At 60.5% G+C, this 20399-nt stretch overlaps 2 protein-coding genes across 14 annotated transcripts in view; one reads left to right on the top strand and one right to left on the bottom strand.

The window, feature by feature from the left end:
- Nucleotides 1-7665, top strand: part of SBF1 (SET binding factor 1) — a 28066-nt gene extending 20401 nt beyond the window's left edge. For 2 of the 4 annotated variants that reach the window (XM_029205709.1, XM_029205707.1), the window contains 7 exons: nt 46-176; nt 246-476; nt 5948-6055; nt 6151-6362; nt 7014-7101; nt 7173-7304; nt 7399-7665. In XM_029205709.1, coding sequence (XP_029061542.1) covers nt 46-176; nt 246-476; nt 5948-6055; nt 6151-6362; nt 7014-7101; nt 7173-7304; nt 7399-7497 — 1001 coding nt within the window. In that variant the 3' untranslated portion in view covers nt 7498-7665. The remainder of the gene's footprint in view (nt 1-45; nt 177-245; nt 477-5947; nt 6056-6150; nt 6363-7013; nt 7102-7172; nt 7305-7398) is intronic. The other 2 variants (XM_029205710.1, XM_029205708.1) reach the window with 1 other exon arrangement.
- A 1384-nt stretch (nt 7666-9049) lies between these two features.
- The window catches only part of PPP6R2 (protein phosphatase 6 regulatory subunit 2), an 83334-nt gene continuing 71984 nt past the window's right edge, over nt 9050-20399 (bottom strand). For 6 of the 10 annotated variants that reach the window (XM_029205754.1, XM_029205751.1, XM_029205752.1 and 3 more), the window contains 14 exons: nt 19114-19317; nt 17716-17780; nt 16052-16167; nt 14573-14658; nt 14306-14386; nt 13870-13967; nt 13444-13501; nt 13254-13369; nt 12991-13154; nt 12486-12657; nt 12310-12398; nt 11532-11694; nt 9623-9859; nt 9050-9548 (listed from right to left, as the gene is read on the bottom strand). In XM_029205754.1, the coding sequence (XP_029061587.1) occupies nt 9497-9548; nt 9623-9859; nt 11532-11694; nt 12310-12398; nt 12486-12657; nt 12991-13154; nt 13254-13369; nt 13444-13501; nt 13870-13967; nt 14306-14386; nt 14573-14658; nt 16052-16167; nt 17716-17780; nt 19114-19317 (1701 nt within the window). In that variant the 3' untranslated portion in view covers nt 9050-9496. The remainder of the gene's footprint in view (nt 9549-9622; nt 9860-11531; nt 11695-12309; nt 12399-12485; nt 12658-12990; nt 13155-13253; nt 13370-13443; nt 13502-13869; nt 13968-14305; nt 14387-14572; nt 14659-16051; nt 16168-17715; nt 17781-19113; nt 19318-20399) is intronic. The other 4 variants (XM_029205758.1, XM_029205759.1, XM_029205757.1 and 1 more) reach the window with 4 other exon arrangements.

Genomic DNA, 20399 nt, shown 5'->3' with positions numbered 1-20399 from the left:
GGTCAGCATCCGGGGTGGGGCCGGGCTCAGCGCTGCCCCCTGCAGGGCTGCTGTATGAGGAGAAGGGGGAGCGCAGGGGCCAGGCGGCCTGCCGCTCGGTGTGGGAGTACGTGGAGCGGCTGAGCAAGAGGACGCCGGTGTTCTACAACTACCTGTACGCGCCCGAGGACGCGGAGGTGAGCAGAGCCTGGTCGGGGCGGGCGGGCCCCTCCACGCCCCGGTGCTCACGCCAGGCCCGCCCCCAGGTCCTCCGGCCGTACAGCAACGTGTCCAACCTGAAGGTGTGGGACTTCTACACCGAGGAGACGCTGGCCGAGGGCCCCCCCTATGACTGGGAGCTGGCGCAGGGGCCCCCCGAGCCCCCGGAGGAGGAGCGGCCCGATGGGGGTGCCCCCCAGAGCAGGCGCCGGGTGGTGTGGCCCTGCTACGACAGCTGCCCCCGAGCCCAGCCCGACGCCATCTCCCAGCTGCTGGAGGTGCGTGTGGCCCCTGAGAAGGGGAGAGGGGGTCCTAGCGCACGTCAGTCTGGTGGCCCTGCCCCGGCCCCCCGCCCCCCGATGTGGACGGTGCTCTGCTGGGTTCCCTCCTGCCTGGTGGTGCCCCCTTCAGAGAGAGATGGGCCTGGAAGCTTGGGGTTGACGTTCAGGCTTCTCTCACTCCCTCTGCCAGACTTAGTGGGCGTGTCTGCTTAGCCTCAGCAATCAGGATTCAACAGGACACGGGCCCCCAGAAGAGAGAAGAGAGCCCCTTGGGGCTGGAGTTTGGGGGGAGGCTGGGATGGCATAGAGGGTGGCTGTCCGGTGGCCGGAGTTCTCCCTCGGGGCCTCAGGTCCGGACCACAGGAGGGTTTGCATTGCCCCCCCGGCTGGGTGTCTTTGGAGGGTATCTAGGCATCCTGAGCGGCTGCTTCCTTGTGGGGAAAGTGGGGAGGCTGATTCCTGCCTCTCAGGGAGGTGGTGAGGTGTAAACAAGCAGGTGGAAAGCTTTTCACAGCCCAGCAGTGGCCCCGGCCGAAGGCACTGGCCACGCAGGGTTTGGGGGAGCCTGGGTCATGGTTTTGTGGGTGAAGGGGACCCACAAGCACAGAGGGCAGAGGACCGTCCTCTTCTCTCTGGTACTGCTCATGGTCTTGGAGCTGGTGTCCCTAGGCCAGCGTCTGTGTGGCGTGATGTTGTTTGTAGGGCTTTCACTTCTGACTGGTCTGTGTCTTTACAGTTAACGGTGAGTTTCTGGTTGGTACTCAGCGTGTGGTTAGGTCGTCTTCTTACCCATTTCTATCTTTCATGGGACTTTTTTTTTTTCGCTGCTTTCTTCCTTTTGTTATTTTTCCTGACAGTTGAGTATTACTTTTCCATGTTATCTACTTTGTGTGGCTTTTGAGCTGTATCTTTGTGTTATTTTTAGTGGTTGTCAGTGACTGCAGTCCCAGCGCATCTGGGGTTGAATTGCACACCCCCCACGGGAACTGCCCGCTCCTGTCCTCCTGCCTTTGTCATCAGCCCTTTTACTATTACCTGTGACGTCAGCACAGAGCATGGGTTATGGTTGTTTTAAATGGTCCACTTTGTTTTAAAAAAATTAGGAAGCAAGGAAAGCGTCTTCTATTTGCTGTGCCCAGTATTTTTCATTCTCAGTGTAGGTCTGGTATTGTGTCATTTCTCTGTAGCCTGAAGAGCTTTTAATGTTTCTTGTAGTCCAAATCTGCTAGTGACCCTCAGCTTATTTTTTTTTTACCTGAAAATGTCTTCATTTTCTTTTCTTTTTTTTATTTCCACCATTTCTGTTCTTATTGTATAGTTTACAATGTTGTGTTAGTTTCAGGTGTACAGCAAAGTGACTCAGATATATATATATATATATATATATATATATATATATATATACACCTCCTTTCATAGTCTTTTCCATTATAGATTATTACACGATGTTAACTATGGTACCCTGTGCTATTCAGTAGATCCTTGCTGATTATCTGTTTTATATATAGTAGTGTGTATATGTTAATCCCAAACTCCCAATTTATCCCTCCTGCCATCCCCTTTGGTAACCGTAAGTTTTTATTTATTTATTTATTTGCTGCATCGGGTCTTAGTTGTGGCCCGCCGGCTTCTCTCTAGTTGTGGTGCGCAGGCTCCAGAGCACATGGGATCCAGAGCATGTGGGCTCTTTAGTTGTGGCCCATGGGCTTAGTTGCCTGACCAGGGATGGAACCTGCGCTCCCTGCATTGGAAGGCGGATTCTTAACCACTGGACCACCAGGGAAGCCCCCATAAGTTTGTTTTCTATGTCTGTGAGTTTATTTCCGTTTTGTAAATAAGTTCATTTATATCATATTTTTAGATTCCACATGCGTGATACCATATGATATTTGTCTTTTTCTGTCTTAGTACGATAATCTCTAGGTCCATCCATGTTGCTGCACATGGCATTATTTCATTCTTTTTATGGCTGAGTAGTATTCCATTGTATAAGTACGCCACATCTTCTTTATCCATTCATCTGTTGCTTCTGTGTCTTGGCTTTTGTGAATATTGCTGCTATGAACATTGGAGGGGGGTGCATGTATCTTTTTGAATTAGAGATTTTGTTTTTTCTGGATATATGCCCAGGAGTGGAATTGCTGGGTCATATGGTAGTTCTAATTTTAGTTTTCTGAGGAACCTCCATACTGTTTTCCATAGTGGCTGCACCAATTCACCTTCCCACCAGCAGTGTAGGAGGGTTCCCTTTTCTCCACTCCCTCTCAGCATTTGTTATTTGTAGACATTTTTTTTAATATACGTTTATTTATTTATTATTTTTGTCAGCATTGGGTCTTTGTTGCTGTGCACGGGCTTTCTCTAGTTGTGGTGAGCGGGGGCTGCTCTCTGTTAGTGTGCGCGGGCTTCTCATTTGCGGTGGCTTCTCTTGTTGCGGAGCACGGGCTCTACGCGCATGGGCTTCAGTAGTTGTGGCTCGCGGGCTCTAGAGCCCAGGCTCAGTAGTTGTGGTGCATGGGCTTAGTTGCTCCGTGGCATGTGGGATCTTCCCGGGCCAGGGATTGAACCCTTGTCCTCTGTTTTGGCAGGCGGATTCTTAACCACTGCCACCAGGGAAGTCCCTCCCCTGTAGACTTTTTAATGATGGACTTTCTCACTGGTGTGAGGTATATTGAGCATCTTTTCATGTGCCTGTTGGACATCTGTATGTCTTCTTTGGAGAAATGTCTATTTAGGTCTTCTCATTTTTTGATTGGGTTGTTTGTTTCTTTGATATTAAGCTGTGTGAGCTGTTTGTATATTTTGGAAATTAATCTCTTGTCCATAGCATTGTTGGCAAATATTTTCTCCCAGTCCATAGGCTGTCTTTTCATTTTGTTTATGGTTTCCTCTGCTGTGCAAAAGCTTTTAAGTTTAATTAGGTCCCATTTGTTTATTTTTGTTATTATTTCTGTTATTCTAGGAGATGGATCCAAAAAAATATTGCTGTGCTTTATGTCAAAGAGTGTTCTGCCTATGTTTCCCTCTGGGAGTTTTATAGTATCTGGTCTTACATCTAGATCTTTAATCCTTTCAGGTTTTTTTTGGTGGTGCCATGCAGCTTGTGGGATCTTAGTTCCCTGACCAGGGATCAGACCTATGCCCCCTGCAGTGGAAGTGCGGAGTCCTAAGCACTGAACTGCCAGGGGATTCCCTTTAATCCATTTTGAGTTTGTTTTTGTATATGGTGTTAGAGAATGTTCTGATTTCATTCTTTAGCACGTAGCACCACTTATTGAAGAAGCTGTTTTTTCTCCATTGTATATTCTTGCCTCCTTTGTTGTAGTTTAATTGACCATAGGTTCATGGGTTTATTTCTGGGCTCTCTATCCTGTTCTATTGATCTGTGTCTGTTTTTGTGCCAGTACCACACTGTTTTGATTACTGTAGCTTTGTAGTATATTCTGAAATCAGGGCACATGGTTCCTCCAGCTCTGTTCTTTCTCAAGATTGTTTTGGCTATTCGGGGTCTTTTGTGTTTCCATACAAATTTAAAAATTCTTTGTTCTAGTTCTGTGAAAAAGGCCATTTGTAATTTAATAGGAAATGCATTGAATCTGTTGATTGTCTTGGGTAGTGTGGTCATTTAAACAGTATTGATTCTTCCAATCCAAGAACACAGTATATCTTTCCATCTGTTTGTGTCATCTTCAGTTTTGTTCATCAGCATCTTATAGTTTTTGGAGTACAGGTCTTTTGCTGCCTTAGGTTTATTCCTAGGCATTTTATTCTTTCTGATGCAATGGTAAATGGGATTGTTTCTTTAATTTCTCTTTCTATGCCTTTATTTATTTTTTAAAGGAATATTTATTTATTTATTGCCACGTTGGGTCTTCATTGCTGCGCTCGGGCTTTCTTTAGTTGCGGCGAGCGGGGGCTACTCTTTGATGCCGTGCACAGGCTTCTCATTGCGGTGGCTTCTCTTGCTGTGGAGCACGGGCTCTAGGTGCACGGGTTTCAGTAGTTGTGTCTCGCGGGCTCTAGGAGCACAGGCTCAGTAGTTGTGGCGCACAAGCTTAGTTGCTCCGCATCTATGCCTTTATTTTTTAAAGGGTGTTTTCTTTGGATGTAGAATGCTAGGTTGACAGCTTTTTATACTTGGCAGTTTAAAGATGTCGTTGCAGTGTTTTCTGCTTGTTGCATTGTTTCTGACTGAGTGTTGGTGCTCGTTCTTATCCTTGTAAACCGTGTGTAGCATCACCCTTTTTTTCCCTACCTTTAAGGTTTTGTCTTCATCTTTAGTGTCGGCAGTTTGGCCATCACATGGTGTTTTTTGTGTGTGTTTGTTCTGCTTGGAGTTCTTTAAGCTTCTTAGATGTATGGGATGATAGTTTTAATCAAACCTAGTACATTTTAGGCCATTCTTTCTTTCTTTTGTCTGTGCCCCGCGGCATGCGGGATCGTAGTTCCCCGACCAGGGATCGAACCCACGCCCCCTGTGTTGAAGCGCAGAGTCCCAACCACTGGACCACCAAGGCCGTTATGTCTTTAAAAAGTTTTTCTGCATAATCTTGGCCCTCATTTCCTCTGGGACTTCTTTGCCCGCTAGGTCACTGAGGCTGTATTTGGTTTTTTCCTCCGATCTTTCCTCTCTGCAGTTCATTTTTATGATTCCTGTTACATTGTTTTCAACTCTACTGCTCTTTTCTTTCTTATGTTTAATGTGCTCTTAAGCCTATTTAATGAATTTTCCACTTCAGATATTGTATTTTTCAGCTCTAGCGTTTCCATTTTTCTTTATAGTTTTTCTTTTCTGTAGAGATTCCCCATCTGCTCAACCATTATGTCCATCTTTAAGTCTTAAATGTATTTATAACAACTGTTTTGAACTTCTTGTATGCTAATTGAGTGTCTAGTTCATTTCTGGGTCTTGTTTCTTTTAACTTTTCCCCTGAGGATGCTTCTTATTTTCCTGCTGTTCTGCTTGTCTAATAATTTTTTTTAAATTAAATTTATTTTTGGCTGCGTTGGGTCTTTGTTGCTGTGCACGGGCTTTCTCTGGTTGCGGTGAGCGGGGGCTACTCTTCGTCACAGTGCGTGGGCTTCTCTTGTTGCGGAGCACGGGCTCTAGGCTTGCGGGCTCTGGAGCACAGGCTCAGTAGTTGCGGCGCACGGGCTTAGTTGCTCCGTGGCATGTGGGATCTTCCCGGACCAGGGCTCGAACCCGTGTCCCCTGCACTGGCAGGCGGGTTCTTAACCACTGTGCCAGCAGGGAAGTCCCTTGAGTATATTTTTGATGTCTCTTCAACTGTTGTCTCCAAATACTGACTCTGCCCAATCCCTCCCCCTTGCCTCCTCCTCTGGACGACAGTTACACGGTCATTAGATCTTTTCCCTGTCTCCTGTCCTACGTCTTCCATCCTTTTGTCCTTTCGTGTTCTAGTCTGGGTACTTATTTTCTGCGTAATCTCTCACTGATTCTCCTCCAGGAGCTGCAGCGGCTGGAGACAGAGCTGGGCCGACCCCCTGAGCGTTGGAAGGATGCCTGGGATCGGGTGAAAGCTGCCCAGCGCCTTGAAGGCCGGCAAGACGAACGTGTGAGCGGGGGTGGGTGTGGGGGGCTGGGGTGGGCTTGCTGCCAGGAGGAGGTGGAGGCCACCCCCCTGACACGGGCCCACCCTCCCGCCCCCAGGGCACCCCCAGCTCCCTGTTGGTGTCCAGTGTGCCCCACCACCGCCGCTCGCTGGGTGTGTACCTGCAGGAGGGACCCGTGGGCTCCACCCTGAGCCTCAGCCTGGACAGCGACCAGAGCAGCGGCTCAAGCGCGTCCGGTCCCCGCCAGGCAGCCCGCCGCAGCACCAGCACCCTGTACAGCCAGTTCCGGACAGCGGAGAGTGAGAGCAGGTGTGCGAAGCAGCTCTGCGCCACGGACGCCTCTGAGCTAGGGGGCCTCGGCTCTCGATGGGTGCGGGCAGGTGCCTTTGGGGAGCGCCTAGTTATTTCTTAGGTGCACTGATTTGCCGGGGAGGCCATGATGGTGGCCTAAGCTGTGACCGTTGCTGGGGAGAAGCAGGTGGGCTTGGAAGGGGTTTGGGATATAGAACTGGCGACCACAGCCAGGCCACGGTGGCTGCGGAGGAGGAGAGGGACAGGGACCATGGGATACCTTTGAGGGTGGGGCAGCTTCCAGCAGAGGCTGGGGCCCGGCAGGCTGCATCCCACCCTCTGGGCCTGGAGGGGCCACGTTGCCGCAGTCGCCTCCCCAGACCTGCCTGCTCCGTGTCAGGGGCCCCTGCTCTGCATGTAGGGCCGTTTCCCTGAGACCCTGAGGCTCTGGTGTGGGACCCTCCCAAGTGTCTGTGCTGTGACGGGCGCGAGGGGGGTCCTTTCTGGGGACAACTCCAGGCTTCTTCGTGTTCCCTTGCCCAGTGCTCCGGGCTTGGGTCAGTCTGGGGACAGGGGCCTCGGTCTTGCTGCTGGGGCTGGCGGGGGCGGGGAGGCGGGGCCGTTGCCGGGCCCTGATGGCTGTTCTGGCCGGTTCTTCTGCAAACGCAGGTCCTATGAGGGCACCCTGTACAAGAAGGGGGCCTTCATGAAGCCCTGGAAGGCCCGCTGGTTTGTGCTAGACAAGACTAAGCACCAGGTGAGTGGTCAGCGGGCTGGCTGGGGTGGGGAGTCGAGGGAGCCCTGCCCTGACCTCCTGCCCCTGCTCAGCTGCGCTACTACGACCACCGAGTGGACACGGAGTGCAAGGGCTTCATCGACCTGGCGGAGGTGGAGGCTGTGGCGCCTGGCACTCCCACTCTGGGTGCCCCCAAGACCGTGGACGAGAAGGCCTTCTTTGACGTGAGCTGTGGCTGGGGCGCCGGGGGATGGGGGGCGCGGCTTGGGGAGGCGGCGGCCCGCGTGGGGCCGTGGAGTCAGTGTCCCGCGTCCCCAGGTGAAGACGACGCGTCGTGTTTACAACTTCTGTGCCCAGGACGTGCCGTCAGCCCAGCAGTGGGTGGACCAGATCCAGAGCTGCCTGTCAGACGCCTGAGCCCGGTCCTGCTCAGCGGCTCTGTGTCCAGTCGTTACAGACCACTAGGGGTGGGCAGGGCCCCCCGGCCATGTTTACAGCCCCCGCCCTTGACAGTATTGAGGCCCCGCCCCCAAATGTGTGTACAGCCCCCACCCCCCACCCGCCCCCGCCCCGCCCGGCCAGCTCTAACTCATTTTGGAGCCCTGGCTGAGCACCCGCCGGGAGCAGCCACGGTACAGCCCTCGCGGTGGGCCTGTAAATATCCCCTCTCCTGCCCTGTCAGCATGCTGGCCCCGGCCGGCCAGCCGCAGACAGCCTGTTCCTAGAACCAGAGTCTATAAAGAGCGCTAATGACACGCCGCACGCCTGCGTCTCCTCTGTGTCCTGGGGCCGGGGTGGGCGGCGGGGGCCAGCATCACCAGGCTTTTGCTTGGTGCCCGGCCACCCATCCCTCCAGGCCTCAGAGGCGATCCTGGGGCTGGTGCGGAAGGCGCCACCTAGAGGTGTGTGTGTTGTGAAGAAGGGGGTACAGGGGAGCTGTCCGGAGTCCAGAGTTGCTGGCCCCTACCCTGGTCAGATGAGAGTCAGTCAATGGGATGGGATGGGATGGATGGAGGAGTGGGACGGGGCCTGAGGAGGGGGAGACGCCAAAGAGGGTGGGCTCTCTGGAGAGCAAGGGTGCTTTAGGACTTGACGTGGGGGGCTTATGTATGGGGAGGTGGGGCACAGGGACCCGACGGCCTCCGTTATGGGCACTTGGCTCCAAACGCCTGTCTCTGTCTCTCCCCTGGGGTCCTGACCGTCCTCACCGCCGCCGCCCCCCCCCCCCCCCAGTCTTGGCTGTAACGCAGGTCACTCTCCCATTCAGACGTGAGTCCCACCCAGGCTAGGGCCTTACTAGCAACGGGTGCCAACCAGGGGCGGGGCAGGGCCGGGTGGGCAGCAGGTGGGGTGTGTGGGGCGGAATGTGGCACCGCGGAGGCTGGGAGAACATCCCAGAGTGGTCAGGGTGGCGGCCACAGCTCCAGGTCAGGGGGGCTGGTGGTGCGGGGGACCCGGCCGGCAACGGCACCCGTCAGTGGGAGCTAAGGCGGGGCTCACCCAGGTCCTCCCTGGGCCCACGGACAGCCGTCAGGCTGACATTCCTGTTGCCCAGGAACCTGTGGGTCTGGGGTCCCTGCCCGAGACGCAACCTCCAGGCAGAGTTTGTTTCACAAAGAAAAAAGAGCTCAGTCTTTACTCAGGAGTTGACTCAAAGACGGGCCCAGGAGCAGCAGACGACCCCCGCTGCCAGCCGGGTTGGGGCTCCAGGGCCCGCAGCGTAACAATACGCGGGTCTGTCGGTGAGAATAACAACTTTTATTGGGAGTCGTGGGGTCTGGGTGCCCTGTCAGATCATCAGAACAGTAACATGAGATACCCCGCCCTCCCCGGCAGGTACAGGGTAGCCCTCGCATGCCCGGGCACTGCTGGGCCCTCTGCACCCTGTCCTGCACACCCGTGGCCAGCTCCTGCCAGGTACCCCCCCCCCCACTGCCCACTGCGGACAGCCTGCCAGGCCGCGGGGGGCTTTTTTTTTTTTAAGGCAGTCACGTTTGCAGCCTGGCTCAAGGCCAGCTCCCAGGGCCACCGGGCAGCTAAAACCCCGTCTGGCCAGTCCAGTTCCAGACCCACATTTGTCCCCAGAGCCTCAGAGACCCTCTCCTGCGCTAGATTAAAAAGTGCAAACACGTGGCTCTCTCCGCGTTTGTTAAAAAACGGATAAAAACAGGCTCAGAGCCTGTGGCGCAGGCAGAGCCCCTGTCTGAGGCCTTATTGCTGTGTGTGGGGCTGGACCCTCAAGGCCCACCCGGAGTCAGGCAGGAGAAATGCAGGCTGGGCCGTCTGACTGGTTCCAACTGCCAGCTTTACCAATGCAGCATTTATTTTAAAATTAAATTAAGTTAAATTAAAGAAGACACACTGCGTCACCAGGTAGTTCTCTTGGTTGGGGCGCCAAGGCCGGGCGGCGGCAGCATCACACGAGGCCATTTAAGGCGGCTCCCGCGGGCGGAGGCCCGTCAGTCTGCCTGCAGGGGTGGGTAGGAGTCGCTCAGGGCAAGGGTCCCCCCACCCAGCCCCTCCCCTGGTCCGACCTGCTCACCTGTCCTTCGTCACCGTCCCCAGGGTGGCCGCCGTGGAGACAGCTGGGGCTGCAGGGGTGACGGCCACGGCCAGCACAGGAGAGACTGCCGGGGTGGCTGGGGCGGGGCCGGTGTTGCCCGGTACTGTGGTGGCCGCCACGGCAGCCTCGGGGAGGACGGCCCCGACTGGGGCAGAGGTCACTTCCACAGGCGCAAGGGAGGCCAGGTCCGGAGGCGTGCTGGCGGCGCGCTCAGCCCTGTGTGGCAGACAGGCTCCAGTTTCTGGACCACCCCCGCTGGGGCTCCACCCTGCAAGGTGGCCCAGGCCCCTCTGCCACCCCAAGTTCCAAACACGCCAGAGACCGCCTGTCAGTCCACCAGAGCGTTGAGCCTCCTTCCCAGCAGCACTCATCCCGGGCATCCCGTCCCCCTCGGCCCCCTCCAGACGGCCCTCGCCACACCCCCACCCCGGTCTGGAACATGCCCCTTAGGTGCTCCTAGCAACCCTCACCACTCTGTGGACCACACAGGCCCAGAGCCCTTCCCTGGAACACCTCTCAGGCCACGTCTGTCCACAACACTCCCACCGCCCACACCTAGAAAGGCTGAGTGCGGGAGGCAGGCGGCCTCGGGACACCCAGCCCTGGCACTCAGCTCCGGTCTGGGGGCCCAGAGAGCAAGCCCACGGTCCCCCCACCAGCCCACACCTGCCCAGCGCCTGCTTCTGCTGTGTGACGTCTCCTCCAGCCCGGCACTGACCCTCGCGAGCCAGTGAGGGCAGAGCCTGGAGACAAGCCCCGCGTGTCCCCCCACAATGGCCCAAGGCTCGCGAAGACCGCCCTGAGGACCAAAAGGCTTTGCTTTCGGAACAACAACTGCTTCTCGGAGCCGGGTGGGTTTTGGGGGAACGGGGAGTTAGGAAGAGGAAAAGGTTTTAAGAATTTCGATGACTCTAAGCTTCAAGAAGGAATCAAACCGTTTGGGAGCCGCGTGTACACCTTTACCCCAGCGCTGAGGTTCTGCCCGGGCCCAGGCGTCAAGCTCGCCCCACCCTGCAGCAGCGGCGTGAACCGCCCCTCCCCCGACACGCACTGCGCAGCTTGACTCTGCTCCCTCCAGGCTGTGCCCACTGCCCCGAGCCCCAGCGCAGGGCGCCAGCGGGGATGGGCGCGCCCTGGGGTCCTGGGAGCTAGACTGGACCCCCAGCGTCAGCAGGGACGCTCCAGGGTCACTGGGTGGGGACCTCACGGGAGCAGCACCGTCAGTCTCTGCTCCTCATCCCCTCGTGGGGGTCTGGGCTGGCCCCCCGGCACCCCCCCCCCAGCCCCTTCAGGCCTTGACCCCAGCACCACCTTCTCCCTCACGTCCCACCAGCCCTCCTGCCCTGTTCCGTCTTCACCGCACACGGTTCCTCACGCTGCCCGCCCACCCGCCCAACCAGGAGGCATGTGTCCACCAGCCGACCCCAGAGGCCCGGACCTGCCCCCTGGGCGCAGGGGTGGGGTGCACGGGCCAAGCCTGCAGGGAGGACGACCCAGGTCAGGGCCCCAAGCAAAGTCCCAAAACACCCCCGTCCTCCCGGTCCAGCGTGATGGACACGTGTGTCCGAGGCGCCCGGCTGAGGTGGGCGCAAGTCTGGGACTAGGCACCCGCCCCAGGAGAGCGGCAGCTCCAGAGCGCACCCGGAACCCCAAAAGCCTGGCCATTCTCTCCGACGCGGCCTGAGGCGGGCTGGCCCCATGCTGTCTCAACGGCCACCCCAGCTTCCACCTGGACGAAGCGGTGTCCCTCCTGTCCAAAGCTGACCTCCAAGGAGTCACGGGGCCATCAGGACAGGAAGGTCGGCCTGCCCCTGGGCCAGCGGAGTGCTGCGGACAGCCAGACCTCCGTGTGCACCCGGGGGCCCGCCACCCAGCCTGTCCTGCTCACCTGGGGACTAACACTGGCGGCGGAGGAGCCTCCCGACCGGGACCCATCCTCACAGCCTCCGAGGCCAAAGCCACCTTCTGCTTGTCCTCTCGGCTGCTGGAGGCCACCAGGGGCGCCTTCCTGGCAACACATGCGTTCCAGGCACCCAGAGTGGCCGGGCCAGCTGCAACACAGGGAGCCGGCGACACCAGATGAGGACAGAGCGACCAGTATGGCGCACGCGGGAACTTCAGCCCGCAACTGGTGACAGACCTGTCCCCCACACCCACTGCCGCGTGCGTGTGACGTGCACACGTGCGTCTGTGAATTCACAGGAACTTCAGGAGGAACGGTCCTCCCTGCAGGGAGGGCCAGCACTCAGCCTTGTGGCTGGCTTCCAAGTCCCTCCCCGTGTGGCCCTGATACCTTGGGGGGCTTCCAAGCCCATCTGACAGGGAGCTCAGGGCCAGGGCCCTGAACAGCTCCCAGGACAAGCACTGGGGTGGCGCGGCGCACACGTGTGATCCACACCTAGCAGGCGGCCAGGCCTGGGGAGACAGGCTCTGCCTGGGGTCCTGGCGACACAGACGGGTGTGGGCTGGTCGGACCTGCGCACTGAGGCCAGCCCGAGGGCCTCGCTGGCCGTCCTGTGCCTGGAGCCGGGGTCCTGACCCCTCCACACACCCACTCCAGTCCCCGCACGTGGCGCAAACTCCAACATCACCAGGGCAATACAGCGGCCCGGAGGTCTTGGCCTCCCCCTCCCGCCCCCCCTGCCCCTGGGGCCGCCCCTACTCACGGGTTCTCTCTGGGCCCCGGTTCAGGCCACCCTGGGCATCGCCGTGACCTCTGTCCACGGGGGAGCTGCACCTGGGCCCCGACTCAGAGCTGCAGACGAGGCCAACTCTGAGCCCACGCCCAGGAGACCCGGCCCCCAGGCAGCCGGGGCCGCCCTCCGCCCCAGCCCCGCCTCACCAGCAGAAAGGCTGGAAGTCGGCAAACTTGGCCCAGCCTCTCTCCTCCGCAGCCGAGGCGCTGGGTGCGCTGGCCGCCCACACACTGGAACCCACGTCCATCGCCACTGCCGGGGCCAGGCCTGAGGCTGTGGAATTCACTGGCTCATCAGACACCGTCCAGGGGGCGCCTGCTGGGGGAGACGCGGTGTCCAGGCCCCTTGACCAGCACATGACCGGTGGTGGAGGCCCCACAGCAATGGTGTGGGTGTGCCTTCCCCCACGGTACTGGGGGACACCCGCCTCTAGCCGTGACGGCGTGGCCAAGAGTGACCGTGACGGGGCGGGAGACCAAGGGCATGTGAGCGTGTTTGAAAGTGTGTGCCGGGGGGTCAGTGGGCATCAGGCCCACAGCAGCCCAGCCACACACACACACAGGCCCACAGCCCAGGGCACCAAATCCTCTGTCCCCCATGTTCCCGCCCAAGCCCCTTGCCCGGCCCGCACCCTGTGGCCCCATCATCTACCTTCTGAGCCACCCTCAACACGAGGACCTTCCTTCTGGACGGCAGCCCGAGGGGCGCCCGCCCGAGCCCCGTCCCCGTCTGCTTCCGAGCTCTCCTCCCCACCTTGGCCTCGGTGCTCCAGGCCGTCCTTCCGGCAGCTCTCCAAAGCGTGAGGGCCCCCGAACCTGGGGGGAGACCCACGGTCAGAGCAGCCCTTCCCGCCTGCCCAGGGCGCCACGGCACGGCTGAGACAGGGCTGGTGCCCGTGTGGTGCCCAAGCCCACCTGGCTCTGGTCACTCGGGCCACACAGTGTGTCTCCTCATCCTCCCAGAGGTCGTCATCCTCGTCGAAAGGCTGGATGTGGTCACTGCAGCAGGCCTCAAACAGAGCGGCACCGGGCTGCAGGAGAGCACACGTGGGCCACATGGCCCCCACACACCCGGCCACCCCCAAGGGGCATCCACGGGACTCACGCTTTCCTCGTCAGCGTCGACGCTGAAGTTGATCTCCGCGATCCTGTCAAATGGGGCGCTGCGAGGACAACAGGGATGCCGTCAAGTCCTCCCAGGAGGGAGAGAAGGGGGAGGCAGCCCACCGAGGGAGGCAAAGGCAGGGGCGGGGGGCCAGGGCTGCAGGCCGAGCCCGGGTGGGTGCACGGGCTCCCCTCCCACCTCTGGATGGGCGGCTAGGGGTGACTCCCACCCAGCTGCTCTGCCTCCCCAGAGGGCGTCTCCAGGCCGTTGGGTCACATGTGGCTTCCAGCTGAGCAAGTGGTGTGATGGCCCTGAAGGCCAGGCAGGGCTGAGCCACAGGTCAGGGACCTGGTCACACCGAGCAGAGCCCGGCTCCCTCCCAAAGGCACGAGGGTGAGGCAGGTGGGCACGTCCCACTGGGCTCACTTGATGCTGTCGTCCTGCTCAGCAAACTCCTCGTCGCTGAAGCCAAACTGGTCCACGAAGGTGGCCGTCATCTGCTGGACCTGGTACTCGGAGAAAGCCTGGGCAACAGGACCGTGGCCGCTCTCAGGAACCCCCCTGGTGCTTCAGTGGCTTCTCCCAGGTCCTGCCCTCTCGGCTGGGCACCCATAGGCAGCCATGTCCAAATAGCCTGTGACTCTGACTTTCCATTCGCCCACCACGTCCCCAAGGGTCTCATCAATGTCAAGTGGCCCTGCGGGCGCCCCCTAAGTAGAGGAGGGTGGGGCTGCACCCCCTGCAGAAGCGGGGGGATGAGCACCTCCCCGGCCCCGCCCGAGGCTCTGGTGACGCGTGCAGGACACTCCCAAGGCCTAAGCGCTGCCGAGAGCGTGGGGATGAGGGGCCTGGCCTCACGCACCTGCTGAAGGGACAGCTCATTAGGGAAAACGCCCTCCATGTCCTCATCCTCACTCGAGGGGTGAAGATGGTGGGTGCTAACCTGCAACAGCCAGGGTGGGCGGGCATGAGACAGCGTCTGGGGCCATGCCGACCCACCCTCCCTTGTAGGGCGTGCCGGGCCTCGGGCACCAGGAGTCCCGCAAGCCCAGGTCGGGCAGGGACCAGGGCAGGGACAGCGCTCTGCCCAGGGGGCCCCCCCCTCTCGGCCGGCCTGGGGCCTGCTCACCAGGTCCACCGCGTTCCTGCGGTTGGCCTCCGTCAGCGTCTCCTCCACAAAGCTCTCCCAGCGCCCGCGGCAATCCGAGGGGAGCCCTGCGGGGAAGGCTGCCTGGTGAGCCCTTGGGATGGAGCCAGCAGCTGCATCCTGGTCCCGCGAGGGCTCACAGGCCGACCGGGGAGCCCCGAGGACACAGGAACCACGGGGCACGGGCACGTCCCTCTTGGCCTTACAGGCCCAACCCAGCAGGCCTGGGTGTGTCTGTTTTTCTGGGGAGGTCGGAGCCCAGAGACGTTCACAGTCCAGAAAGAGAGAGCTTCACACTCGCCCCCAACCCCACACCGGGCCATCCTGGGTGCGCACGCTCGTCACAGGTGCTGACGGGCTGGGGGCCGGACTGCGAGCAGCCCGCTCGTGTCAGAGGGCCCCGCCCGCCCCCCCCCCTCCCCGGAGCCTCCTGGCTCACAGCTGCCCTGGGACCACAGGGGGCCATGGCCAAGGTCACCATGGGGGCAACTAGGTGAGGGCACGGGGGCGGGGGGCCATGGAGGCCACGCCCACTGCACGACCAACTGGACGTCTGCGGGGCAGCTTCCCCAGCCCAGAACAGGGACAAACCCAGCACCTCCCCTGCCTGCCCCGGATTCAGGGCACCACAGCCCCCAGAAGGGATGGGGATCACCCCGCCCCGACAGCACACACGGCGCTCAGGGGCCCCCCAGACGGTGCTCACTCCTGCTCGCTGTTCACTGAGCACACGCGTCCCCCTACCCCCTGGCCAGCCCTGTCCTCAGGCTCCCACACAGCGCGGGGGACAAACTGTCTTGGCTGTGAAACCAGCACGAGCCCCCAAGTGCCCTCAGGGTCCCAGCCTCTGTGGCCGTCACCGTCCATCACCCTCAGGCCGCCCCGAGCGCACGCCCCTGCTGTCACCCTGTCAGCCCTGTCACCACGTGCTGCTCGGGCTGGCCCGGCGTCCTCCTCCCCAAGAGGCCACACAGGCCCTTCTAAGCTGCCCGCCTTCTCGCATATGAACCAAGATCCCTCGGGCTCTCCCCAGCTCAGGCCAGAAAGCCCAGTGCCTGGGAGCTGCAGACTGGGCGCCCAGAACGTGCGAGGGCTGGGAAGGGGCATGGGCGGCGGCTCCCCACTCGGGGCCCCGGATCGCGACGTGGAGGCCCGTGGGGTATGAGGGAGAGCAAGCCTGGCCAGGGTGGCCTCTGCTCAGGTCCTGCGGCCGCTCCCCAGATGAGCCACAAGCTCAGAGAAGAGCCGGACGGCGGAGCAGGAGAGCAGGCGTTTGGGCCGGCACGGGCGGCCCAGGGCACAGAGGAGGCTGCCGCCCAGGCCCAGGCGCAGCTGACAGGACAGCCCCCGTGGCAAAGGGGGGGCCAAGTGTGTGGCACCAGTGCTGGTCCCGTCCGCCGACGGGCCAAGGGCAGGGGCGGGGCACCTCGGGCGGCGACACCTGGGCCTGGAGGCGCTCACCTCGGAGGACCTCGCTGACCTGGGTCTGCACGGGGCCCCCCTCCAGGCTCTGCACCACTGCGTTGGCGATCCGGGTGAGATGGCCCATGTTCCCGCGCCTCATGCCACCCGCTGCCCTGAAAGAGAGGGTGGCGTCAGGCCTGCCGCCGGCCCTCCTCCGCGGTGCCTCCAGCCGGCCCGGCCTCGGCTCTGTGGCCTCCTCCCCGCGGGCCCCACTGCCCTGCGAAGCCGTCTCGTGGCCTCGCCTGCAGGCTGCTTACTTTTGGAGCACCTGCTCCGCACCCGCGTCGCTCCGCTCCCTGCCTACAAGTGAGGCGGGCATTTGCCGCTCCCACTCTGCGCAGACCACCAGACCCGCGCCCGGCTGGGGCTGCGAGTGTTGACCAAGCGCGTCCCGAGCCCCCAGAGAAGACCGAGGGTGGGCCCAAGACCCGGGAGTAGGCAGAGCAGCAGGGGCAGCGGGCTGTCTCCCGTCCACCTGCACGTCCCGCACGGCCGCAAACACGTGGCTCTCCCCCCACTTCTCATCTCTCCCACACAGGACCCAACAGAGCAGCAAGTCTTCAGATCCCTGATGCAGCAGGAAGGGCGTGAGTTGTGAGACTCTGGCGCGTCCATTACAGAAACACAGCCCTTGGGTCCCAGAGTGGACAGCGCCTGCTTTCAACAGTATTCTCTCTCTTCAGAGCGTGACGACAACCAGAGAGGAAGCGAAGGTGGTCCCCAATCGGTGGGCCCACCCGGCAAAGGAAGGGGGTCAGGAGAGACTGGGCAGAACTGGCCCAGACGCGAAGCCGGGCTGAGGGTGGAGGCCTGTGAGCGGCTGTCCAGGTCGCGGGAGAACCGCGCTGAGGCCGCGGCCTGCAGGCATCCAGGCTCACACGCCTGTCCACGGCTTACTATGGCCCAAGGACCCCTCGGTGACAGCAGTGGGCCGTCCCCTCACACAGGCACACACCTGTGCACCAACACACAAAACATATACAGGAGCAGACTCAGCACAGGCCTCCCTGGGCACTATGCACACCGGGCCCAGCAGAAGGCGGAGCGGCCCCATCTTGCTTGTTGCTACTTGGGAGCGGACGCAGATTTGTGGGTTCAGTAACAGCAGGACAGAAGGGATGAACTAGGTGCGGTCGCAGAGCTCTCCTCACCTGTCCAGAGCAGCCCCTGGCAGGGCAGAGTAGGAGCACAGGGGGGCCAGGGCTGCCCACTGGACCCGACCCTGCAGTCACACCAGGGACCTGGGCAGTCAAGACTTTCAAGCAGGAAGTGACACCACCTGCTGGTTTCAGCAAGATCCCAGCTTATCAGCAACGAGAGGGCAGATGGGGGAAGAGGGAAGCAGAAAGGGGCCCGGATGCTCTTTCAAGGGTCTGAGGCTTCAGTAAGAGAAGTGGCTGGAGGCTGGGATGGGGACGTGGGAGGATTCGGGACACAGTGCAGGCACAGGACTGGGGTCTCTGCTGATGGACGGGCAAGGGAGGAAGAGGGTGAGGGGCCCATGGAGCCAGGGTCCGGGCTGTGCAGGCCGCGTTACCCTGCCCCGCGCCCTGGCCCCGCCAGCAGCACTGCAGCTGCTCCCACAGCGGTGGGACCCTTCCTTGAAAACAAACCCTCCATGGCAGCCCTGGAGCCCCACGCAGAGCCCCAGTGGTCCTTACTGTGTGTGGTCATTGGCTTCCCAGGCCTCCAGGATCCTCTGGACCAGGCAACACTTCTGGAACAGCTGGCAGACAGGTGGCACGGCTCAGGGCCAGCAGGGCTGCACGCTCCCCTCCACCCAGCCCTGGACTGAGTGGGCTTAGCAGGCAGCAGGCGCACACATCAGCCCCAAGTTCACTGTGGGCGGCAAAAGCATCACAGCCCAGCCCTGCGGTCCCCGTCCGACGCCCCGGTAGGCTCTGCTCAGGCTCGTCCACGTGGCGACGGGAGCCGAATCAGGACACTCTCGTCCCCTCAGCCTTCCGGCGGTCGTGTCCTCCCCCTCGGGCCACTCTCCTGCCTTCTCCGTCCAGGAGGAAGAGGCCGGCGGCCCCAGGGCTCACTTGCTTCCAGGCCCTCACACAGGCAGCTTCCCGTAACTGGAATGTTTGCTCCGGGCCCCAAATCGCACGCCCACCCCGCGTGTGGCCTCACTATCTGGGTGAGGGTCCCTTGCTGGCCTGCATGGCCGCTGCACACACCCGCCCCCTGTGGCTCTCATCACTGAAACCGCCCACTCCTGGCTATTTACCCCCTTGGCTGTGTTCCGGCTCAGGCCTGCAGGTGCAGCCCTTCTCGACCCTCTCCCAGGTCTCTGGTCAGGGGCCCCGTTGCCAAGCCCCTCCTGTCTGAGCCTTGCAGCCACCCGGGGGTGGGGGGCAGAGCCGACCCCCAGGGCCCCGCACGCATAGGTGGGCTCCTTGGCTTGGGGACCGCCTGTGCCACATGCTCCACCCACGTGCTGCTTCCTTCTTCCTTCCTTAGCGAACACCCACTAAGGCCGACTCCCTGCAGCCCCGCGCGCGGCCACTCAGGATGCTCTTGCTTGCGGCCCCGGGAAGGGCGACCACAGCGGGTCTCCACACAGTGTGCTCGGGTGAGCGGGAAAGCGTCAGGGAAGAGGCGGGCCGTGCAGAGCATCCACACTTTCCAGAGGCTCAAAATCCCAGAAAGTCTTCTTGTGAGAACTGGATATGTTCACCCCTCCCCTGGCACCTCCCCGGCACGGCATTCACACCATGACAGGGCTGCTTGCCCTCACGGCCTGGAGGAGCCGACCCGGGGGCAGCAACGGGGCTTCTTCTACACCCCTCCGGGGCCCTCCACTCCACCGGCTCTGGGGCCCTGGCAAACATGGACACCTTCTTTGGGATTTCCCGTCTCACGGGTGAAAGGAGAGCAGCTCACCCCGTGTCACGGGGGGATTAGAGGAGAAAGCACACGAGGGCCCAAAGCAACGTTAATGCCCACATGGTCTGGGTGGGGTTCAGCACACGCAGCAATACACAGGGTGCACAGGACACGCCGTGACAGGACATGCAGGACACAGCTACACGCGTGACGCTGCCTGGACCTACGTGGGTCACCATCGTGCTCTCAGGGCGGCTGGCGGCAGGCTGGGGGGTCTCTGGGTCCCCGCTGGAGGGCGGAGGCTCCACCGCGCCCTCAGGTCCGCTGGCCACGGCCCTGTCCTCCCGGGCAGAGTGGGACAGGATGGCGGCTATGCACAGCTCCACTTGGAAGTGCAGGAAGTTATTCCAGGCGTACTTAACAAACAGGTCCTGGGGAGACAGAGGGTGAGGGAAGCCCCGTGTCCTGCAGGCCGAACGTGAGGGGCCCTGCTGCCCTGCCCACCTCCCCGTGCTGTGTCCTGACGTCCGGGCGGCCACGGGCCTTCCATCTCCATCCAGCTCCGTAATCTCTGCTCGTGTGACCGCTTCCTGTGGTTTCCTTATCCTCTGTCCTAGGTTAGAAGCTTCACCCGCAGACCCTCAACCTCCCTCCTTCTCCAGTGCATCTTGACAAGGCTGTAGGCCTCCCTGTAAAATCCACCGCAGCTACACTCTACACATTTTGCTATGTAGTATTTTTATCGTCTTTCCTTTATGATTTTATCTTGACCCACAAGTTACTGGGAGTGTGTTCAATTCTCCAACCCCTGGGGATCCTATCCAGGAGGGCCATGAAATCAGGAGGTGCACACATGGACACTCCCCAAGGGAGCCCCAAGGGGCCCAAACAGAAGCTCCCAGGCAGACGCCCCCGAGGAGGCTGAATGGGCAGCTGCAGCCCCTCTGCCATGGCCTTTTCCAGACCTGCCCCTGAGGCGAGCAGAGCGGCACCAGCAGGGAGGCGGGAGAGGCACACCTGCCACGTCCACATGGCCACCTCACACCCAGCAGGGTCCACAGCTGCCTGCACCCCACACCCTCTGCTGCCTACACGGAAGGAAGCGGGCTGCACACGATGGGGAGATGGGGCTGGGGAAAGGGGTGTAGGCTCCAGCCCAGGATATAAGTCTGGACCCTTCTTTCCCACCAGGGAGTGGGGAGCTGGATAAGGAAGGAGGCCCGTCTGCCTGACACAGCTCTCCTCCCCCACAGAAACACAGTCTCCAGTCTCGGCTTCACCTTCTCTGCCTGTGTGACTTTGGGTGACACTGGAGGTGGCTTCATCCATGCTGCCTCGTCTTCAACAGTCAGACCCACCTCCCAATAAAGAAAAGCCCATACCAGATGGCTTCACTGGAATTCTACCAAACATTTAAAGAAGAATTAACAACACCAATCCTTCTCAAAGTCTCCCCAAAAAACTAAAGGGAGCACTTTCTACCAAATTCAGTCTGTGAGGCCAGCACTGCCCT

This window comes from Monodon monoceros, unplaced genomic scaffold (assembly GCF_005190385.1).
Source record: "Monodon monoceros isolate NGI ecotype Baffin Bay Population unplaced genomic scaffold, NGI_Narwhal_1 Super_Scaffold_6, whole genome shotgun sequence".
Taxonomy (NCBI): Eukaryota; Metazoa; Chordata; class Mammalia; order Artiodactyla; family Monodontidae; genus Monodon; species Monodon monoceros.
This window is presented reverse-complemented; position numbering and strand designations above follow the sequence as displayed.